Source organism: Conger conger, chromosome 13 (assembly GCF_963514075.1).
Source record: "Conger conger chromosome 13, fConCon1.1, whole genome shotgun sequence".
Classification (NCBI taxonomy): domain Eukaryota; kingdom Metazoa; phylum Chordata; class Actinopteri; order Anguilliformes; family Congridae; genus Conger; species Conger conger.
Window position 1 is genome coordinate 8,507,825 of NC_083772.1, and position 22,547 is coordinate 8,530,371.

Consider the following 22,547-nt stretch of genomic DNA (forward strand, 5'->3'; position numbering starts at 1 on the left):
ATAACTTCGACTGTAGGATTCTGGTGTCCCTACATTCATCATCGAATGGGGTGGGGGCGGGTTGTGTCATGGTGGGGGAAAAAGCAGTTGCAAACGGGCCATTAAAAAAGCTATTTGCACCCTGTGAATACTGCAGAAGAAAGTCTTCAAAAAAAGCATTTTAAACCTAAATCGTGTGGCCCACGGATGGTTCTGACCCTAATTGGCCACATAGAGCCTTTTTGCATGCTGCCGGCAGTGAATTTGGACATTTACTGTAGCAAACGCTTTTATTCAAGGCAACTTGCATAACAGAAGGTGCATTATCATGGCTGGAAAGCCAGTAGCGCTAGAGATAAGCAAAGCGAATAATTTCAGCCGCGGAACAAAGGGAGAGGGAAAAAAAGCTCTTGCGTTCATTTCTGAACTTCGGCAACAGTCATGAGAACAGCCTTGTGGCCTCCGCCGGTTTTGGCCGGAGCTTCTCCCAGGCAGGCCATCTGGTCTGCTCCCTGCGCAAAGTGTGAAGCGTCCGCTGTTCCGCGGGGCGGGTTCAGGGGCCGAGGTGAAAGGTCACGCAGCAGGTGCCTCTAGAGCCGGGTATGGTCCCGTCTGGGGATTTGGAAGGACTTCCTCCCCCATCTGGTTGACACGTGTGTCCTCTGTTTGTTCAGCTTGAAGGAGAACCTCCATTCAGCTGTAACTCACCAGGCTGTAACGTCCAAATCCTTGCGGGATTGGGCTTCAGAGGTCACATGGGCCCTGATCCTTGACCAATCACCTGAGGCTGATGTTGGACAATGAGCACCTAAAAAAATTATAAAGTTGCACACTCAAATTCCTCCTTGCTGTGTTTTTATTGAACGCGGCTAAGGCATTTAGCCGAAATGTTGGTCAATAAAACACTACAAGGAGAAACTTGTGGGTGTGACTTTCTTATTTTTGTAGGTATTTTTTTCTGCACCTCTCTAATTTTTCTAAGTGCAGCATTCTGTATAGTATGTAGAGAATGAGCCCCTGCAAGGAAATGTGGTTGGTGGGGGTTCCTAAAACACATGGCAGCTTTCAAAGCAGGGCAATTAGTGCCGTTTGCTTTCTGACGTTTTGATGTAGGAGATCAGTGGGGCCATATGATGATGATAACAGTAATGATAATTGCAGTTTTTTTAAATCATGCCTTTTCCAGAGAAAGACCAGGGTTACTCCCCATCAACCAAATCCGCCCCCTCAGAGCAGTTTTACATTCAGTCCACTGCTCAGAGAGCTGCTCTTGTGTTTTTTTGTGGGGAAAGGGGGACTGCTTGTTTATATGTAGGTGTTATATACTCAATGAGCACTTTATTAAGTAGACCTGTAGACCAGCTTGTTTATTCAAATATTTAGTCAGCCAATTCTGTGGCAGCAACTAAATGCATAAAAGCATGCAGATATGGTCAAGAGGTTCAGCTGTGTGTCAGACCAAATGTCAGAATGGGGAAGAAATGTAATCTAAGTGACTTTGACTGTGGAATTATTGTTGGTGCCAGACAGGGTGGTTTGAGTATCTGAGACACTGTTGATCTCCTGGGATGTCACGCACAGCGGTCTCTAGAGTTCGTAGAGAACAAAAACAAAGCACATCCAGTGAGCAGCAGTTCTGCAGGCAAAAAGCTGTTGTTAACGAGAGAGGAGAATCAGAGGAGAATGGCCAGACTGGTCGAAGCTGACAGGAAGGTGACTGTAACGCAAATAACCAGGCATTACAACGGTGGTATGCAGAAGAGCATCTCTGAACACAGAACGCATCAAACCTGTGAGTGGATAGGCTACAGCAGCAGAAGACCAAGTCTAAAAAATCAATTGAATAAATACCTAATGAAGTGCTCACTGAGTGTATATAGGTTATAGGCTGCTGTACAGGGATGTGAAAGCTCTACGGGGGGGCTGTTACTCACCTGTTCTTGTGGAGCATGTCTTAGGACTTGTGTCTCAGGGTTTGAGGTGCGGTCCTGCCATAATTAAAATTAACGAGGCCCTTTCTCCTCTAGCAACACGGAGATATTTCACCTTCCTGGCACCAAAGTCGGCCAGCAGCACCCACATCAATCACCTCGTTAACATTATTGACCACGCAAAGAAAATCCACCCCCCTTCCTCTCTGGAGAGCTACGGAGCGTCCAAACCAAATTAATCCTAGGGCTCTTTAAGCACACCCAGGGAAAATAAGAATATCCATCCATCCATCCATTATCTTAACCCGCTTATCCGGAACAGGGTCGCAGGGAGGGCTGGAGCCTATCCCAGCATACATTGGGCGAAAGGCAGGAATACACCCTGGACAGGTCGCCAGTCATTCGCAGGAAAATAAGAATATCCTCTTTGGAAATGTTTATACTCTCAATCTTACTGTTGTACAGCATCATGGCCTTGTGCTGTCACCATGTGAAATGACCTTGTATAAGTCTAACATTGTCTGCCAAATGTCTCCAATTGTAAATTGTAATGACAGCAGATAGTAGAGCTAAAGAAAGTTATCTAGTGCTCTACTTTTGTGAGAACAGTTTAATTTGTTCAATTTAGATGAAATAAAATGCATAGTTGGAGATAGTATACTGGGATAGGCTCCAGCCCCCCCCTGCGACCCTGTTCAGGATAAGCGGGTTGAGATAATGGATGGATGGATGGATGGATAGTTGGAGGTGAAAAATTTAACTCTGAAACCACTGTTCGCCGCAGTGAGGTGAAGAGGGAGAGGGAGGAGAAGATGAGCTCCTGACGTGTGGCCTCCCCCGCTCTGTCTGCCCGGGCAGCGCGGGTAGGCGATGAGCTGCAGCCGCGTAGCCAAGGACATTTCCCTGGCGCGGCCCCGCCTGAGTCACGATCACAAACCCGCTGACGGAAACTGCACTCCTCGACTCCGCCGGCCGCCATTCCGGCTCAGAATCCGCTCCGGAGCCCGGAGCCGCGAAACCTTTTCACGCCCCCCCCCCCTTTTTCCTATCCTCTTTTAATCATTTTTTTTACATTCGCTATGGGAGTGCGGTGCAGTGCTTGCATACGACGGCTTTGCGGAATGAAATTTTTTTAATCGCGTCCACAATTCATGGCTTCCGTCCCACTTCAGCCCTCGCGGTTCAGGATGCGCGCGGTTCTCGGTGCCGAGAGGCCGAGATCCACAGCGTGAAGCGGCAATTAAGGGTTCTCTGTTTGGTTTAGATGTTTATTTGTTTATTTTGGGGTGGTGGAGTGAGGGAGGTATGTCACCTCAGAGATAGCGTGGAGGGGGGAGGGGGGGGGGGGGGCGATGTTTTATTAATTGGGAGCGGTCCCCGCTGTGAGGTCCGGCGCTGTTGAACGGGCGAAGGCGAGAGTGTGTGCCACCCAGCTGCTGGTGCAGCCGGCCTGGCAGAACGACTGCAGCCGGGGCTCTGATCACAAAGAGTATGACAGGAACAGGAGTGTGGGGGTGGGGGGGTGTTGGATTGTGTGTGGGAGGGAAAGGGGCTGAGAGCAAGTCTTATGTCACACCTTTAGACGTTAGGTCTCTCTGTGGGTGGCGTTGCTATGGTTTCTGTTTTTTTAAATTGGTTCGGTTATTTTTCAATACCCACTCGCCTCCCCACTTTATACTAGACTGTATTATTATAATTATTATATGAAATACTTAATTAGTATTGTGTATTTATTTATAGAACAGGCCTGCTGTCTTTATCGTGAATTCCAAACAAAGCCATTCAATGATTTTTGGACAGCTGTAGTCTAGAAGAGCTGCTGATAATCCCTGCTGGTGACATGAAATCCTTTTTTAATGAAGTTTTGTATTGAACGGCCATTATTCTCATCTTCTGGAACAATGAGAAATGATTAAAACTAACCCCCTCCCCACCTCCCACTTTGTTGTGAACTGCTGTGTAAAAGCATAACAGTCGTTTTCTCTTCCCCCCCCCCCGCCCCCCCACCCCCTCTCCAGGCATTGGCACCAAAGACGGCACGGCTGAAAAGGACAAGGACTTCCGGGGCAAGTCACAGAAACAGGTCCAGTTCAACCCGGGCCAGACCACGGCCACCTGGAAGGTGCGCATCCTGTCGGACAGCGAGTACGAGCAGTCCGAAACCTTCCGGATCGTTCTGTCCGAACCGGTCATGGGGGCGCTGGAGTTTCCTGAGGTGGCCACTGTGGAGATTCTGGACCCTTCAGACGGTCAGTACTATCTCTACTGTTCATCCTTTCCACAATTTAATGACTTTTCATGATTTAGTGACAATTTAATGACGCACCACGTGAGCAACCTACAACTAGTCATCAAGACATGAGCCACATGAGCCTCAAGGTTATTCATATTTTGTGTTTATTTTTTTTTAAGCATCAAGCTGTTTCATTAGAGCAGACATTAATTACAGTAGTAGCCTGCATTCCAAGTAGGTAACCGTGTCAATACAGCCACTGCCAGAGACCCGCAGAGTGTGTGCCTGGATGGCAGCTGCTGTTGAGGAAATCCTACATCCCGCTAATCAGCTTTGTCTGTAATGATGGATGTTGGAAGTCCACTAACCTTGGCCCTGCGGTCCAGATGGGAGCCGTGCGCTGTGAATGAGCGGGTTCTGCACTGACCTTGGCCCTGCGGTCCAGATGGGAGCCATGCGTTGTGAATGAGCGGGTTCTGCACTAACCTTGGCCCTGCGGTCCAGATGGGAGCCGTGCGCTGTGAATGAGCGGGTTCTGCGCTGACCTTGGCCCTGCGGTCCAGATGGGAGCCATGCGTTGTGAATGAGCGGGTTCTGCGCTGACCTTGGCCCTGCGGTCCAGATGGGAGCCGTGCGCTGTGAATGAGCGGGTTCTGCACTGACCTTGGCCCTGCGGTCCAGATGGGAGCCATGCGCTGTGAATGAGCGGGTTCTGCACTAACCTTGGCCCTGCGGTCCAGATGGGAGCCATGCGCTGTGAATGAGCGGGTTCTGCACTAACCTTGGCCCTGCGGTCCAGATGGGAGCCGTGCGCTGTGAACGAGAGGGTACTGCGCTGAGCGGGGTCTGAGTCACGCCTCACGCGGGGTACCGCCAGCGCACGGAGCGCAGTCTGTACTCCGGCGCTCCCCCAGGCCCAAAAGAGAATTCCTTAAAGATGATCTTGCGAGTAGGAGGCGTCTCGGAGCAGTTACTGAACCTAAGTAAATGAAAAGTAAAAGCTCTCTTCTCCCCCCCCTGCATCTCTCTGCTCCTCTGCGCCAGGCTGTAACTGCTGTGCTTCTGTTCCGGGCCGTTTTTTAAAGTGCGTAAAATAAGATTATTCTGCGGCGGGCAGAGGCTCCCCCCGGCCTGGAGCAGGTGCTTCATTACGGAGCCGAGAGAACATGGGTAATTCAGGCCTGTTCCGAGCCAACCTGTGTGTGTGCATGTGTGTGCACGTGTGTGTGTGTGTGTGTGTGTGTGTGTGTGCACGTGTGTGCGTGTATGTCTGTATTTGTTTGTGTGTGTGTATGTGTGTTTGTGTGTATGTATGCGTGTGAGTGTGTTTGTATGTGTGCGTGTGGGTGTGTGTATGTATGCGTGTGAGTGTGTTTGTTTGTATGTGTGCGTGTGGGTGTATCTGTATGTGTGCGTGTATGTATGTGTTTGAGTGTTGTTTGTGTTTGTTTGTTTGTGTGTGTGTGTGTGTGCGCACATGTGTGATGTCTGTATTTGTGTGTTTGTATGTGTGTGTTTTTATGTGTGTGTTTGTATGCGTTTGTGTGCGTGTTTGCGTGTGAGTGTGTTTGTTTGTATATGTGTGAGTGAATGAGTATGTTTGTTTGTTTGTATTTGTATGTTTGTGTGCATGTTTGTTTGTATGTGTGTGTGCAGACAAGGTTCACAGAGCCTGTCGGATGGGCTCCAGCTGGAGCTGGAGTGCAAAAACAGAAAAATAACTGGTATATTAGTCTCATTGAGATTAAAATCTTATTGAAAATATTGCATCTCAACATTTGCCAATGGAGTAGGAAAATTTCACTTGCTAAGCAAACATTGACTTAAAACAAGCTAGTAGTTTCTACTTGAGAGAAAAAAATAAGATCTTAAATCTTATTACAAGACTATGCTTGTTAAGACGGTCACTTTTTGGCATTGTGCACATCCTAATCATTGCTCAGGGGAGCTCAGGGGTTTAGTTTATTTTCTGAGGCTCAGGTGCCCCGATGAATTATGGGACAGAACCAGAAACCAGCTGCACAGGGGATCTGAGTCACCCCCACTCTTCCAAGCGCGGTGCCTGGCAGAGTTTGGTACCTAGGCAACATCACGTTTTCTTTTACAGGATGTTTTTTTTTTTAACTTGGATAAATGCATTTAGAATGGACACTGTCCAAATATCCATTTTAAAAATAATTCTTCAGAAATTCCGCATTGAAATAGTGTAAAGATTCATCCAGGGAACGCAGTGGGAAACGTGATTGTTCTTAAAAGGATGGTTAAATAAACACGGACTACAAATCCCTGGCTTGTATTATAAGACCATGGTTGGGTAAATATTTCTCCTGTGAGTCCCTCAACACCCCCCTCGCATTAGATCATCTTTCTTCTCGTCAAGAAGCTGTCAGAGACGCTTTTAATTGCCTTGTTGGCCAATTCGGCTAATTAAAAGGTACGGACGGGAGTGTTTGTTTACTGAAAGCAGTGGCCCCTGTGGTAATATAAAATGGACTGGGTCTTCACTGCTATCTTGCTAATGGATGTGTAAGTGGAGGAGTATTTTGTGTGGGTTCTGTGCTTAAAGTGGGCCATCACGTCTTCTGAACCAGTTAGAATAATTATCCTTAACTTCTGCTTCAGACCGCTCGCTCACATGCACATCCCCCTTTCTGAATTGTATATTCGCCACGTCCATGTATTGACTGATTTTTGACATTCTTGATTCATTTTGTGTTTTTTATGAAGCAGTTAAAACGAAGACACGCAAAGCACGTTTTTTTTTAATCCTAGCTAAAGCAATGCCAGGTATCCTTTAAAACCATGTCAGCTGCAGTTCAGATCCTCTGACGCTCACCAGTAGCTTATGCATCATCCCTTGCAGTATATCCAGATAGGGAAATGGACATTGAAAGTGTCAAAGTCTACAGGTATGGATAATGTACAGTGTGTATGAAGTGGCAGGGTCCGATCAGAACCCAGCAGATGGATGTTACGCAGACTCAGTACATGGGCTCTGCGGTTTTAGCAGATACCAGCAGGAGGGAGAGGACGATCTGTTTGGCAGGAGCAGCGAGGCGGTAGGAGGAGGAGGAGTACACAGCAATGGCCGTCGACACGGCCTTATCGGCCCCACCGGGTGGGAGCTGGGTGATTGTTGAAGAAACAATAATAATGAAAGCTGCCGGGAAATCAACACCTCATTCGTTTTCCCCACTGGCTCAAAGAACGTGGAATCCAAACGGTTTCAGCCAGCCAGTCTGTTTTTTTGGGGGGTTTTTTGTTTCGTTTTTCAGAAGGTGGATAAGATGTACCCCTTAGCGCGTGGTTCCTGAAATAACACCAGCCACTTTGCTTACTTAAGCTAAATCACACCAAGTTGAAAATGGTCTCCTACTCTGCTTAGGAAAAAAAGATGAATGGCTTTAACAAGTTTCAGCTTGCAAAAAAAAAACAGAAAACAAGTACAAGTACATGCCCAGCGTATTTAGGGAGATTCCTTTTTGATTTATTGGGGTTTTTTTGGGGTTTTTTTTTTCTTCAAACATCTGTTGTGAGGTTGTTCATGGCTGTAATGCTTCTGTTCCAGTTCTGGGTTGAAGTAACACGATTTCCACCCAGTGCTGCCTTAACAAGGAGACAGTTGTGCTGTCTACTGTCTGATGGAGTCCCTCTGAGGATTCTGGGAGCTCCGAAGTCCAATGAGGAAAGACCACATCTCATCAGAACCTCCAAGATCAAAAAGCGCACTTCTCTTTTCCCCTTATTCTCACTGAAGGCTAGCGTCTGATGTCAGCTTTAGCACACACAATGGCTGAGTGCATTTTGATGAGTTGGAGAAACGGCCCTCGGATGGAATCAAAGATAATGACCGAGTGAGGAGAGGGAACTGGGATGGAGATAGCCGGGTTTAGCCGAGCCTTATTGGTCCCATTGCGCCCACTGTTGGGTCGTCTTCACTGTTCGGCTGCTTTGAGACGTCATTAAGCTCTCAGAGCTCTGGCCCTTCGTAGATTGGACAGATTGGGCCTTCCAACTCCTGTACCATATACTCAGTTGTAACTCCTGTACCAGGGATGGTCAAATCTGGATCTCGAGGCCAGTAGAACTGCCGGTTTTCTTTCTCCCCCTCGACACCTAGGACTGATTTAAACCTGGGAGAGTGAGTTAAATCTCTTGCCAAATCAGTGGCAATAATTGACTAATCAATTACTTATTTAACTATCAGGTAGTAAACAAACCAGCAGTACTACTGGCCTTGAGGGCCAGATTTGAGTATTCCTATTCTGTACTGATACAGCTTATACTATTGACTGTTTATACTACCTTTGATGAGGCAGTTTAAAGGCAAGAAACTCTGGCGTTGCCTCAAATGAATACGCTGTGCTGGAAAGCCCAGGGGGAGACGCTGGAGCTCAGCGCATTTGTGAGCGGCAGTTAAAAGGCGTTAACATGGCGCCTTGGGTTCCTCTTCCTCTCAGAGTCCACCGTCTTCATCCCGTCGGCCTCCTACGCCGTGGAGGAGGACGTCGGCGAGCTGCTGATACCGGTCCGCCGGAGCGGCGACGTCAGCCAGGAGCTCATGGTCATCTGCTACACCCAGCAAGGTAACCACGGCAACCCTTAAACCAAAAGCGGCTGATTGCGCGGCGGAGGCGCCTCGTCCGTCTGAATCGGCTGCTGATTTTGAGCGAGAAACCGAAACGGGCGAGCGCCCCGTTAGAGCTTGCCGTTTGTAACAAAACGCTGTCAGTATGCAGGAACTCTAATTGGATTCAATGGGAGCTAATGAGCACTTGGTGAATGGGGGAGATTACGGGTTATCTGCAATTGCGCAGGGGTCTGTGCTTGGGAGGAAAATGGAAGTAATCAGAGTTACAACAGTAATGACGGTATGTGTTTCATTCCATTTACACTGATATTGAAGCTTTCGGTAGACTCTCATACAGAACAGCCTACAAACAAAGCACGTACAGATAAGAGTCAAGACGCCTTTGAGCATTCAGGTTAGTCCCCCCCCCCCCCCAGAAGAAGCCTCAAAGGCAATGTTACCACCTGACCTGGGTCAATCACGTAATTGTTTTGGATTTAAGAACTTGTCTCCTTTACTGAACTTGTCTGGCGTATTGGAACCTACAGTATGAAATACTCTCAAACCCCACCTTCTTGTCCTCATGGTTGGCTCAGTTTCACCCGGCAAGATCAGTCGAATCACAGAACCTGTATTTGAATCCAAAACAATGACGCTACACGACCCCGGCCTTGTTACGTCGCCACCCCTCTGAACTCCACCTCTGTCCGTAGCCACGGCGACGGGCACCATTCCCAGCACGGTGCTGTCGTACTCGGACTACATCTCCCGGCCGGAGGAGCATCCCAGCATGCTGCGCTTCGACAAGGACGAGACGGAGAAGCCCTGCCGCGTGGTCGTCATCGACGACTCGCTGTACGAGGCCGAGGAGAGCTTCAACGTCACCCTCAGCATGCCTATGGGGGGTCGCCTGGGCCAGGAGTTCCCCTCCGCCTGCATCACCATCCTGCCGGACCAGGACGACGGTAAGGGCCCAAACACAACGCTCACGCCACACCCTATACTGAGGATACACCAGGCCCAAACACAACTCTCACACCACACCCTATACTGAGGATACACCAGGCCCAAACACAACTCTCACACCACACCCTATACTGAGGATACACCAGACCCAAACACAACGCTCACGCCACACCCTATACTGAGGATACACCAGGCTGTGCTGGAAATCCTCTGGAAACCTGCTGGAACGAGCTGCAGTTTTCAATGTGTGTGTCTGACACAGATGCAAGTTACATAATCTTACCAATGGGTATATAGTTCTGGATCAGTGTTATAATTTTGGATTCTGAGCAGATGGGGAAACCATCTCAGGTGCGTTCAGTACTTTTGGCTTAAATCCGGCATTCAACTTTCAGAGAGAACCCTGTTACTGGCAAAGCGTTGGCTATGTGGAGAAGAATATTTGTGATTTGTTGTCCTCAATTCAAACAGTAATACTGCTTTTTCACTCCGCTGCAGTATCACTCTGGAGTAAACTTCAGGGTTGTGATTTTTCTCTACTGTGTGTCTGGGAAATAAGTAGAACTGACAGTAGGCTTTGCTGTCCTCAATTCATCAAGTATGGAAGCAGAGAAAACAAGGATCATATTCCCCATACAAGTCGTTATTTTACTGCCAGAAAGCATTGCTTTTTTCCAGTTTCTTGGCAGTTTTACTGTGTTTTACTTGAGCGAGAATAAACAGTGCAGATATCATCAATCCATTTTCCAAACTACTTATTGGGCCAGGGTCACGAGCGAGGCAGGTGGGGCTGGAGATAAAAGGCAGGAATCCACCCTGGACAGGTCCCTGATCCATTGCAGGACCCACACACCATTCACTCACACATTCATACCTATGGGCAATTAAATGTCTCCAATCGGCATAAGCTGCATGTCTTTAGACTGCACGACGAAACCGGGATTCAAGCGAGTGAAGATATCAAACATTTGTTATTCCCTTACTGTAATAGTCAATGTTTGCACTACCATGTATATCTTACTTAGTGGGCAGCCTCTAACCTAGTTGCTAAGGTCCATGACATGGACCTAGAAGGTTGGTGGTTCAAGCCCCGGTGTAGCCACGATAAGATTTGCACAGCTGTTGGGGCCCTTGAGCAAGGCCTTTTACCCCGCATTGCTCCAGGGGGGGATTGTCTCCTGCCTAATGATTGTACGTTGGCCTGTTAACATGCCGTGCACTGGGAGCTCAGGGCTGTGAGGAACATTGGACCTCATTGTGGCATGGAGACGGCGTGTGTAATAATCCAGGCAGCTGTGCTGGGACATGAGAATCCGGAGAAGGGGCTCTTATCACTCATCTCAAGCTCAGACACGGAACGGTGTGTTCCCCCCATTCTGCCTTGTACCCCTTTGGGGTGCGCACTGCCCTCCCCTCTCCCATCACTGGAGAGCACGCTGGTATACAGACTCCCACAGCACAGGCAAGTTATAGGACCAACGAGGGGGGGGGGGGGGGGCGGCACATGAAGAGTCTGGCAATGATCGGGCACCGCACCACTCACAGAATGACTTCACATAACTGCCACATTTCTGAACAGCAGTTCTTAACCTTAAAAACTCTTTTGAGTTTTGCATCCATTAACCTTTACGTGCCGCGGCAGTTTTGAGTCATTCCTGTTTTGTGCGTCCAAATTTATGGAAATGGCTGATTGACGGCGGGAATTATAAGTGGGCGAGTTGTGAGTCCGATGTAATTCGGTCGTGATAAAAGTAATGAAAATGTAGAAACGGTGTACATTGCAAGACCATTAACTAAGGGATTTGGCATTCGGTGGACTGAAATCCAGTTCAATAATGAGAACTGCCTCATTTTGCTGGGCCCAGATTTACACTTGCTGCCACGACCCAGCCCTCCCAGAGAAGATGAGAAGAGCCTGTTTAGGCATAAAAGCCGGGTTTCTGCGAAACGCCTTTTCCAAACACAGAGAAACTTGCAGAGCGGGGGGAAAAAAACACAAGCCCGTTCTGATGAGCGACTCCCTACATACCGCGCATATCTGTGGACCAGTCCCCCTCACAGAGCGTATCTCTGGTATCTCAGCGGAGAGCCGGCCAGACCTCTCCAGCTGAAGAGCAGTAGCTGCATTGGGCTCTGTGAAGCACTGCTTGTGTTCTTTAGCCAAACGGTGGAACCCCTCCGATTAGACCAATTTCAAAGGCAATAACATTTTAGCGGGTGGTCTCACCAACATGCTGTTCCACGTCGGGACCTCAGATTCGTGTTTGTTTTTCCGTTAAACTGTATATGCCAGTTTTATAACACGTATGTATTTTGTATTTTTTGTATACTCACTTTTCTTGTATGTTTTTTATGAACGTTTTGCGTAGCGTGGCCCACCACTGCAGCTACAGTATAGCTGTCAGGCCGGCCGTGACAAGGAAACTGGTCCTATTCTTTCTCCACAAAGAGTGGCAAAATTCTGGCCCTTTTCTGATAATGGACACAAACTTTTTGCACCCTATCCTTGCTAAATGACAGTGTGCCTGGTTGTGACGATCCTTTTTAGGTGTGCACTACGCTAAGGGCCCTGTACATGTGCCGTTTGACATACTGCTCCTTTGTGGGGGACTGATCACTTGTGATCGATTGGCTAGTTTTATGGAGTTCCCTCGCCACTCTCTCAGGTTCATGTTCTCGGTATGTTTCCCTTGGGAATGGGGAGTTAGACAAACCTGCAGTGCGTGTGGATTTATTTTGCTTTGGGACATTCGTGATTGCTCTTCGGTCCGTTTGCCGTAACCCGAGATGCTAACCTTTGACCCGTGGGTCTCCTGGGGATTCCGATCGGAGTGTCAGGACAGCTGTCTCCCCCCGGGTTCAGGACTTCCCGCTTGTGTGCTCCGCTCAAGACTCTGCCCATTCTTAATCCTGTTGAAAATGTCACCCATTTATTCCAAATAATAACCTGTGGGGGGTGGGAGGGAATGGGGGGGGGGGCTTGGTGGTTACAGACTAACCCAGACACCAGCTCACTCTCTCATTATTGTGATTAGTGTGAGTGACAAAAAAAATCCCTCGCAGTGTTAAATTGCCTCGCCATTTGAAGTCATTATGTTCCCGTCAGACAATTTCATATTTTCCATTTTTGCGTTGCATTATTAAAGCCAAAATAGACCCGAGGATATTTGGTTTCTTTTTTGTTTTTTTTGCCGGTTTGCTGTCATCAGCTGGGCGCAGTGTGATAAGTGTTGTTATGGTGCGGCTGTGGTGACCTGCCCATAGGAGTGTGTGAGCGCAGGAGGCGTGTAGGTTCTCCTGAAGCGATGCGTGTGAGATTAGAGGTGCGGAGACTATCCTGGACGGGGTCACTCATGAACAAAGCCAGGGGTCGAGAGGTCAGTGCCCCTATAACAGGCCCTTCCTGTCAGGGGCCCAGACACTCAAAGCCCCTCTTTCTTACTGCCCCATGGGAGGCGGCTCCAGGACGGAGGGAACCTGTGTGTGTGTGTGTGTGTGTGTGTATTGTGTGTGTGCGGGTGTGTATGTGTGTGTGTGTGTGTGTGTGTGTGTATGTGTGAAAAGTACATGTTAACATCTCTCTGTAAAGGGACGGGGGATGTATGACCTCCTTACTTTAACATAAGGAAAACAAGCTGTCAGCACTTGTGTCTTAATCCAAGTGTGTCCCTGGAAAGGAAATTAGTTCTGGATTATAAAACTGTGAAGAATGATGAATTTAAGCGGAAACCCAGTCTGAAAAGTCAAGTGATCCTCCTCGCGGCAGGCTCTGCTAGCTGTATTGGTGAAGTGCGGCTGTTGGGTAAATTGTCCAATTATTCCAGGAATGGGTGAGTGGCTGAAGGAGCTGAAAGAGTTTTCAGCCTGAATCTGCAGCTGAGGCCACGAGACCTTGAATACAAATGCTTACTCTCGTTTTGACTTTTTATCACTTTTCATGCTATGTCCAGTTTTTTCATAATTTTTTTTTCCAACCTTTCAGAAGAGGAAGCTTGGTCACACTGAAAGTGTCCTCTCCAACTGACATAATGGAGCATGCCTTCCCACTGTGGATACTCGCTTTGTCGACCTTGCCTTCTGATTTGAAAAGGCATTGATTCTCTCCAGATGCAGAATTTTTTGGTTTTGGAGGGTGGGTGGGGGTGGTTGAGTCACCAGGGCTCTCTTTCAGGCTCATTGTGGCACCCCCGGCCGCGTTGATGTCGGTGACGTGTGCGTTTGGTTCGTTTCCGCGTGGGCGCGCGTAGCTGACTGCAGCCGCTAACCGAGGAGGCTGAGAATCGTGAGGCGATAGCTAGGAGAGCGCTGGGGCTCTGTTGGCATGGAGCAGCGATGCGGAGGGCTTCATTACCGCCGTCTGTCAGCGGCCTCCTCCAGGCGCTCTGGAGTGACGAATCTAATTCCGCTGCCCTTCCGTCACGGGTGACAGGGAGACCCCCTCCACCGTGAGCGGGGTGAAACGCATTTGCCCCCCTGTCTCGTGTCCTGCTGAGGGATGGGTGGGATGGATCTGGGGGGGCGGTGGTGGTCATTTTGTGGAGCACCTGTCCCTGCCAGTGAGGGGGACCCCACCACCCCTCCCTCCCAGCCTGCTGGGGTTTCAGCAGCTGCGGCCTGTCCAGTCAGGGCCCGTCCGAAACCCACCCATACGCCCCCGGCCCCCTGGGGAACTGCTGCCCCCAGTGGATTTCTGCTGCAACTGCAGCGAGCACTCCGGATTCCTCTGAGACGACCACACTGAGACTGGAAAACAAGTTAAAATGTTTTCCCGCTACTTCTGTAGTTCTGTAAGAGACAGGGTAAAATGCATAAATAAAATAGTAAATGTAGCAAGAGAAACATTTCACATACATACTTCAATATAACGGTATATTGTAAAAGTTTTCCTTTACAAATGTACCCGAGTAAGAGTAAAAAGTATTCTCTCTTAAAACAACTCTTAGAAGTACAATTTACAATGCAATATGCACAAGGCAGTACAATATGCGCACACACACAGACACATACACACACACACACACACCCACACACAGACACACACACACAAACACGCACACACACAACACAGACCTGTCTGGAGAACAGAAGCTTCATGTGCTGCTGGGAGGATTGCACACGTCTACAGAGCGTGCATATTTACAGTATGTCTGCCCAGTGGTGCCTCCGTAAGAACATGTTGCTTCACGCAGATGTAATTGCTGTGTGGCACACACAGAACTGCCTGCGTTTGCGTCCGGGAAAGGGGAGCAGTGTCGAGGTCGTAAAAACATGAGCACGCATGCACACGGTTATATCTTATGTTACTCACTTGTCATTTCTTTCACTTTTCTTCAAGGTATCATTGTGACCTAGTTTGGGGGGCCAGGGTGGGGGTGCGAGAGGGAGTGTGTGGGGTTCACCATTCCCTCATGTGGTAGACTCACTGTTACAGCAGGGTGTGTGAGTGTGTGTGGGGTTCACCATTCCCTCCTGTGGTAGACTCACTGTTACAGCAGGGTGTGTGAGTGTGTGTGGGGTTCACCATTCTCTCCTGTGGTAGACTCACTGTTACAGCAGGGTGTGTGTGTGTGTGTGTGTGTGTGTGTGTGAGAGAGGGAGCGTGTGGCGTCTCCACTTCCATTATTCCCTTCTGTGGTATTTGCTTGGAAGGTGCACTCATCTCTGCAGACCTGGGGTTTAAACGCGCGCGCTCTGTGTACACACACACACTCATCAGTAATCCGCCTGTTTTATGAATCTTCTAGGAAAATGAAAACCAAATATTACAAAAACTGAAGGGAATGAATACGTTTAAATATTTTTGGAAGAAAAAGGCAATATGCAACTTTGGTCTATTTTCTTAGCAACGTTCAGACAGAATTATTTTCATTTGACAATAATATATTATTGTTTTAGGTCCCATATTGCGGAAAAAGACATTTCCCTTGCTATGCGCACTCAGTGAGAAATGTATTAGGTAGACCTGTACACCAGCTTGTTAATGCAAATATTTAATCAGCCAATCATGTGGCTACTAAATGCATAAAAGCATGCAGACGTGGTCAAGAGGTTCAGCTGTTTTTCAGAGCAAATATCAGAATGGGGAAGAAATGTGATCTAAGAGACTTTGACTGTGGAATGATTGTTGGTCCCAGACAGGGTGGTTTGAGTATCTCAAAAATTGTTGATCCCTTGGGATTTTCACACACAGCAGTCTCTAGAGTTTGCAGTGCATGGTGCAAACAACAAAATAACATCCAGTGAGGAAAAGGGCCAGACTGCTTTAAAGACACAGTCAATAAAACTGTGGTGACTAGTAGTTCTTGGTAAAGCTCATGAGAGGTGCTGGAGAATGGACATGTAAAACTGGATAGAGACTGTTTTTGGTACTTTTGGTTTACAACATTGCATTGAAGAATGTGCGTTATTTGTAAAAGATCTACTCTAAGCAGCAACAACTGATATAGTAACCATAGGATGAGATCCGTAAACATGGGATCTCTTTGGTGATACCATATTTGGAAGTTTATTTCAACGTATCGAACATCATTTTCCACAAAGGTCCACAGGTTCATTCTCTGAGAAAAGGTGTGGGAGGACCATCGACCCGATTTTTGCGAACCGGTTTGTACAGAAGTCAGGAGGGGGGGGGGGCGAGCGCCACAGTAATCAAACAGGCGTTGCGTGGTGGTCCCGGCACCGCGGGGCGGCTTGTAAAGCTCCAGCATAATTAAACGGTTGGCAGAGCGCTTCGGGCCCTGCGGGGGGGGGCCCCACCAGTACCAGCAGGCCTCCCCGTGCCCCAGCCGTGCCTGGGGTCCCGCCCATCCTCCGTTTTCCGATCGTTTCTCTGAGCGCGGAGACGCGGGTGGTGAGAGCTCGCTGGCACGCGGTTTCTAGCGCTCTGTCGGCGGGCTGCGTTAGCGCTCTGTCTGCGGGCTGCGTTAGCGCTCTGTCTGTGGGCTGCGTTAGCGCTCTGTCTGCGGGCTGCGTTAGCGCTCTGTCTGCGGGCTGCGTTAGCGCTCTGACGGCGGGCTGCGTTAGCGCTCTGTCGGCGGGCTGCGTTAGCGCTCTGTCTGCGGGCTGCGTTAGCGCTCTGACGGCGGGCTGCATTAGCGCTCTGTCTGCGGGCTGCGTTAGCGCTCTGGCGGCGGGCTGCGTTAGCGCTCTGTCTGCGGGCTGCGTTAGCGCTCTGGCGGCGGGCTGCGTTAGCGCTCTGTCTGCGGGCTGCGTTAGCGCTCTGACGGCGGGCTGCGTTAGCGCTCTGTCAGCACGCGGTTTCTAGTGCTCTGCCGGCGGGCTGCGTTAGCGCTCTGTCGGCGGGCTGCGTTAGCGCTCTGTCTGCGGGCTGCATTAGCGCTCTGTCTGCGGGCTGCGTTAGTGCTCTGACGGCGGGCTGCGTTAGCGCTCTGTCTGCGGGCTGCGTTAGTGCTCTGGCGGCGGGCTGCGTTAGCGCTCTGTCGGCGGGCTGCGTTAGCGCTCTGTCTGCGGGCTGCGTTAGCGCTCGCTAGCACCGCGCCCTGGGTGCAGGGTCTGAAAGGCGGGGGAAGGCCGGCCAAGCGGAGGCCCTGCCAAAACGCACGGAGACCTGGGCAGAGTGCAGCCCCGATTGGGTTGTCACTGTGGGGAGTTCCGCTTTCAATGAGCTGTGAATATAAACACTACTTACCCTTTTTCCTGTGTGTGTGTGTGTGTGTGTGTAGGAACCCCTGTTCAGGATTGAAAATTTGCCTGGAACTGGGTGTTCAGCTGAGAACAAAATCAAGCTTTTGCCCAAAACGTTTTTTTTTTGGGGCATTGAATATGTAGATGCATACACATGTACATACAATATACACACACAGGGACACGCGTATGCACCCACACGCACACGCACACACATGCACACACAGTGTTGTGACCGCACGGTTTAAAGTGTTCAGTATCATTACATAGCTCTGAGCCTGGATTTGTCTCTTCAGTGATTTCATATGGAGAATAAATCATGAAAGGAGTGTGTGAAATTTGCAGGCCGTCAACAGTGGCTTTAGCCTGGCTGCGCTTTCATGCGCTGATCCACAGTTTGCACCCACTGCCATTGTTCTGCGGATTTTTAAATTGGGTGCATGATTGACCTTAATCGTGTTTTGCTTTTGGAACCGAGGAAAGGTTAAAGCGGCCCTGAGCCATCCTTCATGTTGGACCTTTAGAGAGGAGCGGACTGAGCTTCCCCTTCGGCGGGTGTTGTGAAATGAATAGCTACTGCATGTCAGGTCAGGGAAGCACTTTTATGGCAGGCTGCTATGTTTTTATCTTTTGTGACAAGCGAAGGTACTTTACTGTGAGGAATTATGGGTATTACAAGAGGGGAAAAAAATCTGGCTTTTGTTTTGACAGAATTTTGTTCTGTTTTTTACTTTCCACAGCTTTTTTTATTTTTTATTGAAACTTTATTTTACCAGGTTAAGATCTCTTTGACGAGGGAGATGTGGCCAGGAAGGGAATGCTATGCTCAGCCGGAGTTCCGTGTGGGCTGCCCGCTGCATCCTAAGCAGTTATGGGAGCGCTGGAGAAAGAACTGCTATTCCTTCATTCCATCTATCCGTCTGTTGTCTGGTCTATTCCCTCATTCCCTCTATCCGTCTATCTGGTCTGTTCCTTCATTCCATCTCTCAGTCTGTTGTTGGGTCTATTCCTTCATTCCGTCTATCTGTCTGTTTGGTCTATTCCTTCATTCCTTCTATCTGTCTGTTTGGTCTATTCCTTCATTCCCTCTATCTGTCTGTTTGGTCTATTCCTTCATTTCCACTATCTTGTCTGTTGTCTGGGTGGGGGGCATGCCTCCCGGTCAGAGGTCATTTGGCGGTTTGCTGCAGTGAAGTTGGTCGTAATGGAGCACAGGATGGGGGGGGGGGCTCTTGACTGGCATGGGCTTGAGCCCGGGGGCACGGGACTGTTGACTGCAGTACATCCACTCAGAGTGATGCAGGTCACGGGACTGTTGACTGCAGTACATCCACACAGAGTGATGCAGGTCACGGGACTGTTGACTGCAGTACATCCACACAGAGTGATGCAGGTCACGGGACTGTTGACTGCAGTACATCCACACAGAGTGATGCAGGTCACGGGACTCTGACTGCAGTACATCCACTCAGAGTGATGCAGGTCACGGGACTGTTGACTGCAGTACATCCACACAGAGTGATGCAGGTCACGGGACTGTTGACTGCAGTACATCCACTCAGAGTGATGCAGGTCACGGGACTGTTGACTGCAGTACATCCACACAGAGTGATGCAGGTCACGGGACTGTTGACTGCAGTACATCCACTCAGAGTGATGCAGGTCACGGGACTCTGACTGCAGTACATCCACACAGAGTGATGCAGGTCACGGGACTCTGACTGCAGTACATCCACTCAGAGTGATGCAGGTCACGGGACTCTGACTGCAGTACATCCACTCAGAGTGATGCAGGTCACGGGACTCTGACTGCAGTACATCCACACAGAGTGATGCAGGTCACGGGACTCTGACTGCAGTACATCCACTCAGAGTGATGCAGGTCACGGGACTCTGACTGCAGTACATCCACTCAGAGTGATGCAGGTCACGGGACTCTGACTGCAGTACATCCACTCAGAGTGATGCAGGCCTCGGGACTCTGACTGCAGTACATCCACTCAGAGTGATGCAGGTCACGGGACTCTGACTGCAGTACATCCACTCAGAGTGATGCAGGTCACGGGACTCTGACTGCAGTACATCCACACAGAGTGATGCAGGTCACGGGACTCTGACTGCAGTACATCCACACAGAGTGATGCAGGTCACGGGACTCTGACTGCAGTACATCCACACAGAGTGATGCAGGTCACGGGACTCTGACTGCAGTACATCCACACAGAGTGATGCAGGTCACGGGACTCTGACTGCAGTACATCCACACAGAGTGATGCAGGTCACGGGACTCTGACTGCAGTACATCCACACAGAGTGATGCAGGTCACGGGACTCTGACTGCAGTACATCCACACAGAGTGATGCAGGTCACGGGACTCTGACTGCAGTACATCCACACAGAGTGATGCAGGTCACGGGACTCTGACTGCAGTACATCCACACAGAGTGATGCAGCCCGCATTCGGCAGTAAGCAGCCCTGAGCCAACCTGTCTTTACATGGCATAGGTGTATCCATGCGCTGACCCCTTCACAGGTAATGTGATAGAGGTGGGGCCACAGCGGTGGAGGTGAGGGAAGGGTGTGTATGTGTGTGTGTGTGTGTGTGTGTGTGTGTGTGTGTGTGAGTGTGTGGGATGGAAAGGGAGGTTGGAGCCAGTCGTTTGTCTTCCTGCTAAAGGGACATGGTCTTCTCAAGCCCGCTGTTTGTGTGGTTTACAGATGAACCTGATCTAATTACCTGGGCCTACACAACAGGAGCGCAGGTTTCTCGGCACTCCCCTCCAAACCCCTGCACCCCCCCCCCCCCCGCCAACTCCAGGCCCCCGGGTCCGATTACCGCCAAGGCACGCACCCTCTGTCTGACTGCAGCCGAGGGCCCCGGGGCCGTCCCATCCGTCTGCCACCCCAGACGACGGCGACATCGCAGCGCGGGATGTGCTGGGGCCGCTCTTACAATGGTGCACCTGCGCTGATAAGAGAACAACACGCCGGGCCCTCTCTGGGGCCAGCCTCCAGCCAGCCTCTCCCTCCGTTTCTCCATCAGTCTCACGTATTTACCATCACGCCTGCTTCTCACGGGGTCTGATTTTCATCTATTTTCACCTGTGCTGCGAGTTTTAATCCCAGTGTAAATTGTTTCAGAGTTTGAAACGCAGTGAGCGCTTGAGAACGCTTTGGTCTTATTGAGGTATGGTACAATTTCTGTAAGCTGGTCCAAACATTTTAGCGTCATACTGCGTATTTTCAAAGAACCATGGCAAGACCGACTGACAGCTGGTTTATTGATCACACTATTAAGTGTCTCTCCCCCTTTTAAAATCAAGGTACTAAAAGCAGTTATGCCTCGCTTCATCAACTCCCATATGCAATCTTCCATCCAAACATTTACGTAGGTTTAATAACAGGCTTCGCATAATGTAATTGCTTGTCTTAACTATTTATTTTCCTACTGTGATTCATTGTAGTATGAGACACACTAAAGTCTTTGTTTAAGAGACCTACCTACAGAGCACACGTACCACCTCGGTCACACTGCGATGTAGGCGACTACATAAACAGAAATTGGATATGAATTACGTTATTCATTGTCATGAGAACACAATGCAGCCTTGTTGGAGCAAATGGAGTTGACACCTTGAGTCTGACTGCAAGAGATAACTCTTTCCACCAGTGACCATGGTAACATTTCAAGTCAAGGCCTCATAAGCTACTACTTACGAAATATGTCACCAACTGAGACCTGGATAAAGGACGTCAGTATGCTATCAGCATTTTAACTCCCTGTCGACTATTCATTCTGGTTTGACATATAGCTCTGTTTATTTTCTCAAGAGCTCTGTTGAGGAGAGGCCCAATGACATCATGGCTGGGATTATCCAATCCCTGCATCCTCCTTCTGACCAGTTCTGCGCACCTTGGTGTCCTGTTATGTTGGGCCTCGTGAAAGTGGGTGCTTTTGGAGAAACTTGTACCACAAAAAGGTTCTGCACACAGTTCAAGCGCAGTTGTGCAGCTGTGAATTTGCTTTGTCCCCATTTTGCCAGCTGGAGTTTTGAGCGTTAAATGGCTTCAATGCAAGTGGAACTGTCTGTTTCTGGTTTTATGCAGTAAATTTGGAAGTGGAAAAATGGAAGCCTAGAGTGGTTAATCGTATCTCCCGTTTCATACAAACAACCTGGCACACCTACACGCTGCGTCTGAACACCTGCGCAGGAGGATAGACAAGCACCATCTATCTTTCGTCTTTACGGTCACCCCCAAACCAAATGAGAATAAATGTAAAAGTACATAATTGCTCAGAAGATTTTTAAAAGCGTTTAAGCAGCGATTACCGCAGATAAAGTGTTGGCCGGAAGCTAGTCGGGAAGTAAACACAATGAGCCCGGAGCTCTTGTGATTGCAGGCTTTTTCGGCGGTAATAACTCATTTCGCTCAAATTGTCTCTTGCCTGGAAAGTGCTGAACGTGAGTGAAGTTGCGTGCAGTCTCGCCGCCCAGACATCTGTCTCTTTCCTTCCTCCAGCTCCTGTCTTCTACTTCGGCCACACGGAGTATCGCGCGGACGAGAGCGCCGGCTTCGTGGAGGTGAAGGTGTGGAGAACCGGCACGGACCTGTCCAAAACCGGCACCGTCACGGTGCGCTCCCGGAAGACCGACCCCGTGTCCGCGGAAGGTGGGTGTCCCTGTTCCGGGCTCCCCGTTGCCCTCATAAACTTCACTAAACTCCTGTTCCCCCGAAAGGGCAAAACCGGCGAGACGTTAAGAGAAGAATTCTCTCTAAGCATTATTTTAAGCATTTGCCGCAATCTTTTCTTTTTTTTTTTCTTTTTTTTTCTTTCATATGAAGATGTATTGTCGGCTGAGGTCTTAAATTATACATGGTGTACAACCCCACGGGTATATAGGAGTAATGTCTTATTTCTACAGAACTGGGTTCTCATAGTTAAATTTATCTGTAGCTGTCAGAATCTCCATTCCTGGGGGATCCGTAAATTATTAAGGGGGTATTTAAATCGTACCATTTCCTCTTTGAAATAAGCGCAGGTTTCCACTGGATTCACATGACAATATTTATTAAACAAATCTCCGGCAGCTCCCCAGGGAGCTTGCGGTTAAAGCTGGGTTGGCTTTCTGAGGGACGGACAAATCCGCGCAACACGTGTAGGACAACACATTTCAGTGGCCACGAGGAAGGGAGGGTTTTCTGACTATCATCGCTGAAGGT

At 49.2% G+C, this 22,547-nt stretch overlaps 1 protein-coding gene across 1 annotated transcript in view; it reads left to right on the forward strand.

The window, feature by feature from the left end:
• Positions 1-22,547, forward strand: part of LOC133108294 (FRAS1-related extracellular matrix protein 2-like) — an 85,900-nt gene that overhangs the window by 38,287 nt on the left and 25,066 nt on the right. Inside the window, exons 4-7 of the mRNA XM_061217765.1 lie at positions 3,929-4,159; positions 8,604-8,729; positions 9,427-9,678; positions 21,846-21,995. Coding sequence (XP_061073749.1) covers positions 3,929-4,159; positions 8,604-8,729; positions 9,427-9,678; positions 21,846-21,995 — 759 coding nt within the window. The remainder of the gene's footprint in view (positions 1-3,928; positions 4,160-8,603; positions 8,730-9,426; positions 9,679-21,845; positions 21,996-22,547) is intronic.